At 41.3% G+C, this 14,705-nt stretch overlaps 1 protein-coding gene across 3 annotated transcripts in view; it reads left to right on the top strand.

Moving 5' to 3' along the window:
- FAF2 (Fas associated factor family member 2) overlaps positions 1-14,101 on the top strand; it is a 70,647-nt gene extending 56,546 nt beyond the window's left edge. For all 3 annotated transcript variants that reach the window (XM_028102695.2, XM_028102694.2, XM_088023467.1), the window contains 7 exons: positions 336-474; positions 2,070-2,155; positions 2,458-2,549; positions 4,182-4,359; positions 5,307-5,478; positions 6,175-6,318; positions 10,940-14,101. In XM_028102695.2, coding sequence (XP_027958496.1) covers positions 336-474; positions 2,070-2,155; positions 2,458-2,549; positions 4,182-4,359; positions 5,307-5,478; positions 6,175-6,318; positions 10,940-11,122 — 994 coding nt within the window. In that variant the 3' untranslated portion in view covers positions 11,123-14,101. The remainder of the gene's footprint in view (positions 1-335; positions 475-2,069; positions 2,156-2,457; positions 2,550-4,181; positions 4,360-5,306; positions 5,479-6,174; positions 6,319-10,939) is intronic.
- The last annotated feature ends 604 nt before the right edge of the window (positions 14,102-14,705 follow it).

Genomic DNA, 14,705 nt, shown 5'->3' with positions numbered 1-14,705 from the left:
GCCTGACCTATGATCTTTTTGGACTGTGTCTTCCTTTCCCAATTTTTCTAGTCCTGAATTTTTCTGCAGAAAACACTCAGGATTTGTTTAGGCCAGTGTTGGAACTTATAATCCTGGTAGTTTACATTTGTCTTGGAACAGGCAGTGGAAAAACCCTTGCTGCTCTGCAGCTTTTGAGCCAGACTCTACTCTCAGGTTTGATGGTCCATTCACAGACCATTCACCTCCTTTTGCTGCCATGCCTCTGGCTCTGTTGTAGGAATCTTTACAAACTGGCCCACTCCATATGCGCTACAGTAAGCCGATTCATGTGATATTTATTCCTTCCTCCCCAGGTTTGCTCTTCGTTTTATACGGCCTGACCCTCGCAGCCGGGTCACTGACCCCGTTGGGGACATTGTTTCATTTATGCACTCTTTTGAAGAGAAATATGGGAGGGCACACCCTGTCTTCTACCAGGGAACGTACAGCCAGGTCAGTGCCACAAACCATGTAGATGCCAATTTATTGATATGGTTCTATCCACAAAGGAAAGCATAGCCCAGCACTGATCATTTCATTCTTTTACTCAAGAACCTTAAATACCTCTTCACTGCTTACAGAAAAAGAAAGCCAGCCCTACTTGATCTAATCCAACCTCCTTTTGAGGTTTTTTGTATAACTTGTTTCTCTGTACCCTAGGTTCCAGCTAAACCATTTCCTTAACATACTCTGTACTTTTTCACCTCTGTGCCTTTGCTTTTGCTTTTGCTTTTCCCTCCTCCTGGAATGCCTTACTCACATTTTTGCTAAATGGAAGCTTGCCCAACATCCTTCAACTAGGTCATATCACTCCCTTTGTATACCACTTTCTGATTGATGTGCCCTACCTTGCAATCTAAAATAGTAGTCTTTCCTTTTGTGCTTTCATAGCTTTTTTTGGAAACTTAAAGCAGTTTCACATTCTTCCTTATATTATGGTTGATTATGTTCTTGTTTTATCTCCTATATCAGACAGTAATCCCCTTGAAGGCAAAACCTAAGTCATCTTTGATCCCTCACAGAATTAAATAAGGGCATAGACCATAGACTCAAGGCAGCACATCTCGTTCAACCCAAGCCACACAGACCTTTGAACTGTTACCTCTCAGGGGGTGAAAATTATGAGTTCTGTGGGTGTTAGGCATATCTCTAGTTTGCCAGAGAAAAATGTAGAAATAACATTGTGAACATAGTCCAAAGGATGGTTCTACTTCAGCCTTCCAGTATTCCTGAATCTATCTGGTAAAAAAGAAAAATGCTTACTCTTGCTTCCTGCTTTGATTCTCCCATATTGGCTTTTTCTCATAGTTGGTCTCCTCAGTGGCTCTGCTGCCACCCTCCCTACTCAACAAGCATTAAGCACTTACTGTATGCTGGACGGTGTGCTCAATGCTAGAGATACAGATGTGAATGAGATGGGTACCACTCATGCACCCTCTTAGCTACGATCCTGAGGGTAGACCTCCACTGGTCATTCAGGAAATCTTAATTGAATTATAATGTGCTCAGGATTATGCAAATGCAAAAGCATACACAAGAATCTTGAATATTGGCCTTGTCTTTGAAGATCTTTTAAACCCTGTGCTCTTTAAAATGCATTTGGGTCCCCCAGTCTCTCATCCCTGCTTGGTATGTGGCCTGGTATCAGACTCATCTTTGCAGTATTTTTTATGGAGAAAGATGTTGTATCTGTAAAGTGGCAAAATTCTCACCTCCCCTTTCATGTGGTCAGATTCTCCTGTTTTTATCTTCCTTTAGACTGTGGGAACAGCTGACTTTTCTGTGATTTGTTGGGGACCTTTCTTTGTCAGCCTCTCTACTCTCATGTGCCTAATACAGTTTAAATCCTAACAACACTAAAACCTTTTCATTAAAGCTTTTAGCGTGGACTTTTTGTAGGGAGAAAAATGCCAGGGGTGTGAAGGTAGGAGCCCAGAATCTGATTTCTCGTTCACCTTTTTTCCTCATTTCTCCTTTTGTTCCTTTAGCCTAATTAAAAGCTCAAGGCACAGTCTTCATAATAATTAGTGATCTTCTGTTTCCCACAGGCACTTAATGATGCCAAGCGGGAGCTTCGCTTCCTTTTGGTTTATCTTCATGGAGATGATCACCAGGACTCTGATGAGTTTTGTCGGTAAGTGGATTGATTGTTTATTTGTGTAATTTTTTTTTTTTATCTGCTGATATTTTGTAGTAAGCAAGTTCTTCTCATGTCTTTTTCTTTTTTTCTTTTTAAAGATTTTATTTATTTATTCATGAGAGACAGAGAGAGAGAGAGAGAGGCAGAGGGAGAAGCAGGCTCCCAAGGAGCAGGGAGCCCGATGCGGGACTCGATCCCAGGACCCTGGGATCATGACCTGAGCCGAAGGCAGACGCTTAACCATCTGAGCCACCCAGGCGCCCCGATTCTCATGTCTTTTTCATTCCTCTCCACAGCAACACACTCTGTGCACCTGAAGTTATTTCCCTAATAAACACTAGGATGCTCTTCTGGGCATGCTCTACAAATAAACCTGAGGGATATAGGGGTAAGTTGTATTTCTTTTTCCTCATTGATATTGGTGAGATATCTTTTGAATAATCAGGGAAAACATGCCATTTATTGCATGATTATTCCATGTTAGACATAGTGCTAGTTAATATTTATACATTATCTTATTTACTCTCAGTAGTCTTGATGGTGGTTGTATTATCTCTACTTTATTGTTTAGGAAACAGGCTCAGAGAGTTTAAGAGACTGGCCCAAGATCATACAGTTAACAAGCTCAGGTCTGTTAAGACTGTAGCCCATTCTTTACAGGTAACCATTGCCAGGGCCTATTTTATTTTTAAAACACCCAGTCTTGTCCAGCAACTTGCTTTTAATCTAAATGACTTTTTACTGAGGAGTTTACTGTTGTCATCCACAATTTTATTTATTTATTTATTTATTTTTTAAAGATTTGATTTATTTGATTTATTTATATATGAGAGAGAGGGAGAGCACAAGTAGGCAGAGAGGCAGGCAGAGGGAGAGGGAGAAGCAGGCTCTCCACCGAGCAGGGAGCCCAACGTGGGGCTCTATCCCAGGACTCTGGGATCATGACCTGAGCCGAAGGCAGCCGCTTAACCGACTGAACCACCCAGGCACCCCTGTCATCAGCAATTTTAACAGAGCTTCTTGCACAATGAGTTAGTTGTTTGAGTATCTTCAGTGCTGATGGGGATTCAGAAAGTTCAGATCTTTGCTGACAGTAACTCTTCAGTGGAGATAAGTACTTTTGGAAGTCAGTATAACATATAAAGGTATCCAGTGAAGAAAAATGTAGTTACTTTGCAGCTACTTCTGTTCAGCAGCTTGAGTTATATACTAGCATGCTAGGCACTGTGCTAGATCAGATCCTAAGAATCAAGATGTTTTGCCTACATCTTAAAATCTGAATCTTTACTACTAATTGGTTTTTAAACATCTGATAAGTTTGTACAGCATGCGTTTTGCCATCCTAATATGGCTTTGGGGATGGAAGGTAGTGGATAGAAAGAGACTAAGGATATTTTTTATAGAAGCTTCTAAAATTTCTTCTTTCAAACCATAAGGAAAACATTACTCTGTTATGGTATAAACCTTGATTATTTGGGAAACCAACTTTCTAAAACTCCTTTAGAACAGAAACACTAGCTCTTTTGTTTGAGGGTGAGGTGAGGGAGACATGAGAAAAGGGGTAAGGAAGGGATTGAATAAGAGGAAAAAAAGGCAGAAGACAGTGGAGCTCATCACCAGTGATGTAATGCTGAGACTTGCAGCCTTATTTCCTTTAGGCTTGACATTTGACATAGGGAAAAATCAGCCTCAGCAGTAGTCGGATTCTTTATAGATCCTTTCTTATCAAAAAGATATTGTCCTTGACCTCTATAGTCTTCTCTAGTATCGTTATGACAGCCGCCCCCACCACAGAAGCCTCTCCTATTCTAATCAAATTACCTGGGTATAGAGACACAAAAATAAAACAACAGCAATGATTAAGAAACTAGAAGGAGAAAAAGGTATTTAGAGAATAAGTGAGATCTCCTTTCTTTCCCAAGTGGGATTAAAACCTTTCTTGCTCATTGTGGAAAGTCTAAGAGTTGATCTGATTCATCCCTAGGGCTGCCCTTGACCTGTTGGCTCTTCTTTCTGTCAGTCTCACAGGCTTTACGAGAGAACACCTACCCGTTCCTGGCCATGATTATGCTGAAGGATAGGAGAATGACTGTGGTGGGACGGCTAGAAGGCCTCATTCAACCCGATGACCTCATTAACCAGCTGACATTTATCATGGATGCAAACCAGACTTACCTGGTGTCAGAACGCCTTGAAAGGTACAGGGGAGTTCCTCTCTGGAACAGAGAGACCAGCTACAAATTTGGGTGGCTGACCCAGGGCTACACAGATCCTGACTTATTCTCTGTCTTGGGCAACTTTGAAAACCTTATCCATTTAATGTTAAAATACTTACGTACTTTGAAATAATTCTCCCATCAGGTCATCTGTTCTTGGAGATGTGAATCAAAATAAAGACAAAGCTCTGTGCTCAAGAATGTATATATCATGTCATTTAAAATACCTGAACCATGATCTAAGGAGCTTAAATGTAAAAAATGTGGAATTGTTAGAACTCTTCCCCCGCATTACATAAATAGTGTACATTAATTGTAGAAAATGTCGAAAACAAAAGCACAAAAAAGAAATTTAAAATCACCCATAATCCTACTACAACGTTTAATATTCTGGTGTATTTTATTTTATAGACACATACTCTATCTCATCCACTTATTCCTACGTATACATAACACTTTTTTGGGAGAGAAAATAGGAAGTACACCAAAATGTTACAGTATTTTCTCTTTGGTTAGTAGAATTCTGAACAAGATATTTCTCCATTTTCCAAATCTTCTAAGATGCACATACGTGGTTTTTTGTTTTATGAAAGCAATATATACAAAAATGCAATAACCCAAAAGGGTATTTAAAAAATGATCTTGATGATTGCTTTTTGGCAATAATATTGTTACTTTTGTTAGAATTGGGGAAAGGATAGTTTTATTTGTAAAGTTAGAAGGGAAAAGCTTACCATTTGTTTTTCTGCCAAATTAAACTGGGAAAAGAGATCGTTCGTTCAAATCCTGCCATGCTCTGCTTTGGAATCCTTTATGGTAGTGTGAAATACTCATCTGTCAAGATTGTCAACTTTTTACCTCCCCAAAAGTTTCAGTATGAGGAAAAAGAGATTGTTCTTTGCCTTCTCTGCGTTTTGATCTGGTCACAGGGAAGAACGAAACCAGACCCAGGTGTTGAGACAACAGCAGGATGAGGCCTACCTGGCCTCTCTCAGGGCTGACCAGGAGAAAGAAAGGAAGAAACGAGAGGAGCGGGAGCGGAAACGGCGGAAGGAGGAGGAGGTGCAACAGCAGAAGTTGGCAGAGGAGAGGCGGCGGCGGGTAATGAACCTGTCTTTACTCCTTGTGATTCCCAAACTGATCTTAAGTGTGAAAGGAAAAAAACTTGAAGACGATGGGATTTGTGGGTGTTTTAATTTCTTGCCATTTTTTTTTTTTTTAAAGTAAGTTCTATATCCAGTGTGGGGCTTGAACTCATGATCAAGAGTTGCATGCCCTACTGACTGAGCCAGCCAACTTGCCCCCTCCTTGCCATTTTTATATTTACTACATTTTCACAAAAAGTATTTTTTAAAATGTTTTTTTTTTATTAAAAACAAATACATCAGTGAGCAAAAGTCAAGCAAAACAACTCTGTTACATGAAAAGCAAGTATAAATGGATAACGAGCAGTTCGAAATTCACAGCAATAGTTTTTGTTTCTTAGCAACAGTCAGTGTTAGCTAATTTGGCATTTCATTCATGATCTTTCATCATGTATTGCTGCTTGATTATTAGCCAGTGTCTTTTTGCCGTTCCTTTTTTTTCCGATAGGTAAATACCCTAACATAGTTAATAAATAATACATGTGATGCAATAGCACTTTGAATTAGGGTGTTTCTGACTCTTGCCAAGAAAGTTTTTTTTACAATATTAGTCATTCATTTTTCTTCTGGCTACACAGTAAACCTACATGGTGATAGTATTCCTGTTTCCCTGTTGGAGCCATAGCCTCAACTTTGTTTTGTGTCTATACAGAATTTACAAGAGGAAAAGGAAAGGAAGTTGGAGTGCCTGCCCCCGGAGCCTTCGCCTGATGACCCTGAAAGTGTCAAGATCATTTTCAAATTACCCAACGATTCTCGAGTAGAGAGACGATTCCACTTTTCACAGTCTCTAACAGTAAGGACCGCCTAAATTGTGTGAAGTATATGTAGGGTCTGGGCTATAGATTTGGAAGCTTTTAAGGACTCTTCAGATGTTGTTGGTCTATCTGTTGCTCTCATGAACAGGGCAGGAAGGGCTAGGGCAGAGAGAGGAGTGCAGTGAACCATTAGGTTCCTTCAGTTCTAGCTGCCAACTCAAGGGAGCTATTAAGATTTTCTTTCATCATGTTTGAGTTCTGAAGTGTACCTTACTGAGAAGCTCCACAAAAGGCTTGGGTATTTAAGGTGGGAGGCTCTTCCATGCTGCTCAACTCACATTGGCTTCAGAATCCCACCAGAACCCCTTGCTCTGTCTCCACAGAAAACTCTGTCTCCATTGACCTAAAAGCACCAGAATTACACATCTGAATATAAATGCATGTACAGTTTGCATTCAGTTGTCGCTCTCCCTTTCTATCCATTTAGCCCATAAGAAGCCCCACTTTGTGGATCTACCTTGTATATTTGGTATCCAGAAGTAAATAGTGTTTCCATAGGGAAATGGTTAAAAGCAGTCTCTTAGAGTCTTACAGAATGATGGGGTTGCCTGGTGGCTCAGTTGGTTAAGCCTCTGCTTTCAGCTCAGGTCATGATCCCTTAAGTCCTGGGATCAGGGCCGTGTGTTGGGCCTCTTGCTCAGCGGGGAGTCTGCTTCTCCCTCTCCCTCTGCCTCTCCCCCACTCATGCACGTGGGCTCTCTCTCTGTCTCTCAAATAAATAAAATCTTTTAAAAAATGAGGATCAAATTTTCATTCTGAGATTAATAGATCTGTTTTCTTGGTCGATGTACTTTGTTGACTCAATTTCTTCATCTGTAAAATGGGTATGATAATAGGTACTCTATAATAGGATTGTCGTTAGGATTAAGTTCATATGTAAAGGGCTCAGCATTCTGCCTGGCTAGTAGTAAGCACTCAAATGCTAACTATTTTTTTTGGTATTTATAACCCAAAGGAAATTTCTGTTTATATTGATAGTTGATATGTTGTCTTTCCAAATTTACCAACTATAGTAGATTCTGCCATTTCCCTGATCACTCGAAATAGTCAAGAGTAAACTGCATCATAGAAATGAGAATGCACTATAGTCAAGTGAGGCCAGGTAGCACATTTATTAGTTCTCCTGTTTAAGTAAAGGTTGGACAAGTTGCAGAATCTTTTACAGGGCCTCAGATACCTCATCAGTTAAATGGAAATATAATCTTCCCTTTGATAACTTTAAGCTGAAGATACCTCAGGCTAGGCACTCTAGGGGTTATACAGATGAGTGAGACATGGTCTGGAATTCATGGAGCTTACGGCCAGTAGGGAATTAAGACTCAGAGTTAATACGATGTAAAAAGTTGTGAGGCATCCTGGTGAGAGAAAAGTGAGTAGCTTTCTCATGTTATTTATCTCTCATTTATGCATTTATTTCTATTGAGGGAGGTGCTCACATCCCTAACTTTGGATTCTTAAATTGGGATAACATGAATGAACCTCATAGTACATACCATGTAGTAGGTGGTTACTAAATGTTCATTCGCTCCCCCCTGGTATGTTTCCTAATTACTGAGGTTTGCATTGGATTATAGCTTGCATCCATGTACACTAACAGTTTCACATCATAGTACACCTGAGCTTTATGGAGCTTCTACTCCCCAAACTCTAATTGTGTATGTGAAAAACCTAACAAAAATTAACTCTCTTGAGAGTTTCAGAAGAAAATCTTTTAGAATTGTGGAACAGTAATAGACTTCTGGCCGAAGGAGAACCAATCTATTTGTTAACTATTTAATCCTTAAAGACTTTTTAAATTTGTCTTTAAGATTTTATTCATTTGAGAGAGAGAGAGAGTGCTGCACAAGTTGCGGGGGTGGTGCAGAGGGAGAGAGACAAGCAGACTGCCCGCTGAGGTGGGAGCCCAGTGTGGGGCTCGGTCCCAGGACCCTGAGGTCATAACCTGAGCCAAAGGCAGCAGGTTAACCAACAGAGCCACCCAGCCCCACCCCCAGTCCCTGAAGACTCTTTTTTTTTTTTTTTAAAGATTTTATTTATTTATTTGAGACAGAGAGAATGAGAGAGAGAGAAAGCACATGAGGGGGGGAAGGATCAGAGGGAGAAGCAGACTCCCTGCTGAGCAGGGAGCCCGATGCGGGACTCGATCCAGGGACTCCAGGATCATGACCTGAGCCGAAGGCAGTCGCTTAACCAACTGAGCCACCCAGGCGCCCTTGAAGACTCTTAAATAGGTTCTCAGTTTCTAAAAACAAACCTCAGACTGAGAGAAATACTTGGTCATAAGTGGGCATAAGGCTCAGAGATGGAAAAGAAGTATAAAGGAGAAGTGTAGTGATGGTGTGGGCCTTTAACATTCATGGAGTTTATAACATATAACTGAGTAAAGATTTATAGTTTTTCATGCTCTTGCAAACTTTGTGTCATCTTCCTGTGAGATCCCCTCTTCATTCTTAAAAGAGTGATTGTACTGTGAAATACTCAGTTTGCACAAAGCTTAGCTCTTGACAGTAGTAAAGTGCTAAGATAACAAAGAATAAACTAGAAAAATCTCTGGGTCTCATGAGTGGGCAGTAAAGTAGCAGGTGACTTTCTATTAAATGAATGCATGTTAGAGAGAATCCAAATTGTACTCAGCCCAGGACTCATTTTTCTGTTAGGAACCAAAAGCGACCTCTGGAGGTGATGTGCGTTGTTAGTGGCAAACAGAAAATGCCAATTTTAGGGCGCCTGGGTGGCTCAGTTGGTTAAGCGACTGCCTTCGGCTCAGGTCATGATCCCGGAGTCCTGGAATCGAGTCCTGCATCGGGCTCCCTGCTCAGCGGGGGGTCTGCTTCTCCCTCTGACCCTCTTCCCTCTCGTGCTCTCTGTCTCTCATTCTCTCTCTCAAATAAATAAAAATCTTTAAAAAAAAAAAAGAAAATGCCAATTTTATACCAGGGTTGTGTATTTATAAGCAAGATCAAAAAGGAAACAAAATGTTGTTTAAAGCCTATATTGGGTGCGCCTGGGTGGCTCAGTCGTTAAGCGTCTGCCTTTGGCTCAGGTCAGGATCCCGGGGTCCTGTGATCGAGCCCCGCATCGGGCTCCGTGCTCAGCAGGAAGCCTGCTTCTCCCTCTCCCACTCCCCCTGCTTGTGTTCACTCTCTCACTGTGTCTCTCTCTGTCAAATGGATAAGTAAAATCTTTAAAAAATAATAAAAAAAATTTAAAAATTAAAAAAAAAATTAAAAAAAGCAGGGAGTCCGACGTGGGGCTCAATCCCAGGACCCCGGGATCCTGACCTGAGCCGAAGGCAGACGCTTAACAACTGAGCCACCCAGGCACCCCTGGATCGTGCTTTTTAAATACCATTGTCCATTAAGAAGAACCAGGGCTCCTTGGAAAAATGGCTGATTCCAGAGCTGGGGCAGGAAAACACAAGATCAGTCTGGAATACCTTGGGCCAGAAAGCAACTAATTATTCAAAAAATGATGGAAACTTGCCACAAAGACATACAAGCCATCTTGGATGGGCTCTTTTGACTCCATCTGGAACATTTGAATATTGAAATAAATACTGTAACATTATAACCTACTGAATAAAATAGGGAATCATGACTCTGTGTTAATATAAATTAAATAAGTTGAAAGTTTGAGGAATAGATATCTCTGTAGTTTCAAAGTACCTCCCCACAAGATCTCTTTACAAAGGAGAAAGGAATGGCTTCAGCAGTGGAGAAGCCTGGCAGTCACCACTTTAACGAAGGGATCAAAGTGCACATTATAGGCAGGTACTGGGGCAAATCGGAATTGTGCTCCAGCTAGATAGGATGCATTTAGTAGAATGCAGCATCATTTCTTTAACACTTCTGCCAAAGAAAGTACCTGGAATCTAATCATGAGTACACATTAGACAAACAAATTGAGAGACATTCTGCAAAATGATCAGTAATCTTTAGAAGTGTCAAGGTCATGAAAGTCAATGAAAGACTAATAAGGATTTGTTCCAGACTAAAGGAAGAGACTTAGAAGATGTAACAATGAAATGGAATACATAATCCTAAACTGGATGCTTTTGCTATAGAAGGCAACTAGCAAAACCTGAAAACTTTAATAATAATTTAATATATATTGTTATGTTGCAGCATTAATGTGCCAGTTAAATTTCCTGTGTTTTGAGGGCTGTATTATCGTTATGTAGGAGATTCTCCCGTTTATAAGACAGACACAAGTATTTTGGGGGTGACAGGACATCAGGTTGGCAGCTCATTCTCAACTGGTTCAAAGAAAAAAATTCTGTGTTCTGTACTTCCACTGTTCTGTAACTCTCTGATTATTTCTAAGTAAAAAATTTTTAGCTCTATAGCAGGTTGTCAAGAAAAAAAACAGATGAATCACTTCAGAAGTAGGACTAGCATGGGGCTGTGTAATCTCTTAAAAGAGCTGCCCTAAGTATTTGCTCTGTGAAATGGAAGGACCTCACAATAGAATTCCAGTGTCATGCGATGACTTAATATTTAGAGTCATCCTGGAGAGAGCTGGCGAGGGGATATTTGATTTCATCGTTGTGTTGTCTGTCTTTGTCTTTCTCTCACTGCCCTTTTTCTATATGATCTGCAGGTAATCCACGACTTCTTATTTTCCTTGAAAGAAAGCCCGGAAAAGTTTCAGATTGAAGCCAACTTTCCCCGGCGGGTGCTGCCCTGCATCCCTTCAGAAGAGTGGCCCAACCCCCCCACGCTGCAAGAAGCAGGACTCAGCCACACAGAAGTTCTTTTTGTTCAGGACCTAACAGATGAATGACATTTTTTCTTCCTCTCCCCTCCTACCCTAATCCCTAAAAGAAATGGAAAAACAAAACAAAAACAAAAAAAAAAGAGAGAAATTCATATTATTATTATTATAATACAATATTTTTTTTAAAAGACTGCTGCATCCTAAGGAAGGATCAGAAACCATGCTGCCTAAAAGAGTCACCACCTGTGTGCACGCACACGAGGTCAGCAATGAACGTTTGCGCTGGTGAGCCCACCCTCCCCTACTGCCTCTGCACCACGCACCTTCCAGCGAAAGGAGACTCTTCACCTCCAACCCAGTCATTGTCCCTACTGGGGAAGGGGACAGTCCCACTAGTTCTCATTCGTTCTTGCTTTTATGGAAAATAAAAGTGAAAAAACCTCCATCATCCAGCTACTGCAGCATCTCCTAAAGACTTGCTTCTCCCACCACCGGAGAAGAGAGGGAAGAGAAGACACAGAACAGAGATGTTCCTTGAACTTCCCACAATTTATAAATAACTTCTAAATGTTTTCTGTTGCTTTGTAATGACCAAAGGAATGAGGCTGACATAGGTGTTTTTTTTCCTTAACTTTATTTGATAAGAGCCAATTCTTAAGCCCATGAGTTCATGCCCTGGGCTCCTTAGCCCACAGAGTGTAATAAAGGTGCCCTGGGCTGGTTTGTGCTTATTTCTGCCATTGTTCCTCTCACATTCCCAGAGAGGTTGTTCTTTTTGGTCCAACTCTTGCTGTCCTTTTTTGCTATCTATGTGCCCCCCTTTGAGTATTGGGAGGAAATCTGGGTTCGTTGCCCCACAAAGTCTGTACAGATACACCCATATATGCGGCGTGAACTCTGTGTATACTCACTATACACTTGGAATCTGTACCCAGGTGGTTATTACAGGATCTGAACCAAAGGATAGCGACTCTTCATTCCTCTTCTGACATGTGCATGCTCTCCCTTCCCAGCCCTGAGCTTTCCTGAACTGCCAAGCTTGGTGTTTCCCAAAGGAGTAGCAGGACCTCTGGTAGAGCCTGTGTAAACTGTTGGAAGGCACATTTAGTTTCTGATGTAGCCACCTGCTGGAGGCAGTTTTTAATCCTCTCTATTGCTGTGTTGAAGTAATAGGGTTTTTTAACCTCTGGATATCTGTTCTGTGGTTGAGTTTATGGTAATAGGTACATGGGTCAGGCCATGTATTAACAGATGCCAGCATGAGCTGGCAAATATTCCAAAGTGTTCTACAGCTAGACTGGTGCAGACTCGTAACACTGCAACCTACTGAATGAAGTAACTGTAGTTCTAGCATGCTGTGAGGCCAGGGGTTCATATCGAGATAAAACGTAACTTGGTAGATTTGCAGTTTCCAAAGGCTTTCTCTCTTGCTTACCTAAAGTCTAAGGGCCACTCTTTTAGGTAGCAGTGATGTGTCTTCTCTTCTCTGTAGCCCTCAGGGGTTGGGGGGCAAACACCAAGGAACAGAGTAAGGAACCTTACACAAAGCACCTGGGGAACCTGGGAATTTCCCAGTGGCCTTGGCACAGGTGTCTAGAACATGATCTTTAGGAAAATTTAATTCTGCTCCTGGCTGCCTATTATTCCACTTTGTTTCCTGCTGCCTGAAGCCCAGATGAGTGGGAAATCACTGTCCGACTGTTGTGTTGTCATGAAAGGAATCTGGAGTGAATACCAGGATAAAGCATATTCTCCACTCAACCTTATGTGAATTCTGCTTCCTGCTGACAACCATGCAAAGAGGAATTTTTCCACTTAACTTGGAGCCTCCCTCCTTGTTGAACTCACAGCTGTTTCCCTGGCAGTACACAGGAGGGGATGATATTAAGGGCTTTCGCTAGGTTGGGTGTACCAAGTATCTTGCCCATACCTCTTTGGGAAGTTGTAAAACATTTTCCTTAATTCAGTCTGCATCTTATTCTACAATGTGCACTTTATGTCTCTTGCCCTTTTAAAACTTGTTCGGTGAAGGAGGTCAGATGCCAGAATATTAAAAAGTCTGTGTCGGTACAGTTCTTGTGATGGCCTACCCAATACTTTAGGTTTCAAGAGGTCTTATCTGAAGCACATGTTCCTTCCTAGTCCATCTTGAAACAGGCCTGCTTTGCTCAGACCACCTCCCCCCGCCCCCCAGCTTCCTGTCTCCTTGCTGACCCTAGGGCTGCTGCCTAGGTGCCATCTCCCTTCCTCCTCTGTAAAGGATGCACGTTTTGTCACTTAAAGCCAGTACAATCTGTTACTCCCAAGGACCTCTGGGAACTTGATGGGACCTGCAAGGGAGAAAGTACTGAGAAGTATCTGCAAGGATTTCCTCATTTCCAGATCACCTCTGGGTTATTTCAGCTGTTTATCAAACAGCAAGTCATCAACCTAACAAAAACACTTGGTTCAAGTTGTGTCCTGCAGTCCCAAAACTGTAGTTGTAGATTCAGCTGAATAACCATCAGAAATGGCCAAGCAAAGACAACCTGTTGGAGTCAGTTGAATTTCTGCAGCCTCAGTGGGGCCTTTCTGGTCTTTTCTTTCACTTCTGCAGAATTTCCTGCAGCAAATACTTCTTTGTCCTTGTCTTCTTCCACTATGATGTTTGGATAAAATATGACCAGAGGAGAATATTTATCTCTTAAAAAAAGAAAAAGGAACCTAGAATCTTCAACTGAGCAGTCATGAAAATTGCTAATGGTGCCACAGCCAAGGAAAGAGTTTCAGAAAATGACTGGGAAGGAGTGATAACCCCCAGAATGCAAAATCAGGGGAGAATTATCTGGTGCTTGAACAAGGAGCTCCACTTTACAACTGGTTTTTTTAGAACTTGTGAGGAACGCAGCAACAGGAAATCCATCCACAAAGGATGCAGTGCCCCAACTTGTACTGCACCTGAATAGTTACGTGATAATTTACTGAAGAAATCTAGTGTACTTTAAATTTTTTTCATAAAAGTTTACATTGTATTGTAGGTTAACATTAAATGTTTTATAACAAAAATCTCCTAACAAGTTGTGGGTCTTTCTGTCCAGAAGAGATGTGGTAGGTATTTTCCTGTGTGTGAAGGAAAGTTTGGGAAGCCATGGGGGTGGGAACGGGGTATTGCATTGCTGAAAAGCAAGGTAGAATCAAAGAAGAGCAAGGAGTTAAAATAGTGTATTTCAGTGAAAGGAGGCAACTTAGTGTGGTGTATCTGGAGCAGACAGATCCAGGTTCAAGCTTGGGCCTTTCTGACCTCAGACAAATTCTTTAGTTTCCCCCAACTTTAAATGAAGTTAGCACCATCTGTTTCAGGATGGGTTTGTAGGTTAATTAAATGTATATCAAGTGCCCAACCACAGGTGTCATTGTTCACTTTCTCCATGGGAGTGTGTTTTGAAGGAATATTTTCTTGCAGTTATAACTCGGTTTTATAAGGGATGCCATGTCTCCTGCTAGTACAGACCTATGTCCTTGTGAATGAGTGCCTAAAGAAGAGTCACCTTTGATCTAACGAAGTCTGGACTGTTGGAGCTCCCCTCCTAAGGTATTTTTTGCTTGTTTTTTTTTTTTCTGAGAGGAAATGTAAGTCTTGGTTCTTTGCCTTTCTCTTCCCCACTGTCTG

This window comes from Eumetopias jubatus, unplaced genomic scaffold (assembly GCF_037043125.1).
Source record: "Eumetopias jubatus isolate StellerSeaLion01/CBP00866 unplaced genomic scaffold, mEumJub1_p1.0 scaffold_5, whole genome shotgun sequence".
NCBI lineage: Eukaryota > Metazoa > Chordata > Mammalia > Carnivora > Otariidae > Eumetopias > Eumetopias jubatus.
Note: the sequence above shows the minus strand (reverse complement) of the source record. Positions and strands in the feature narration are given on the sequence as shown.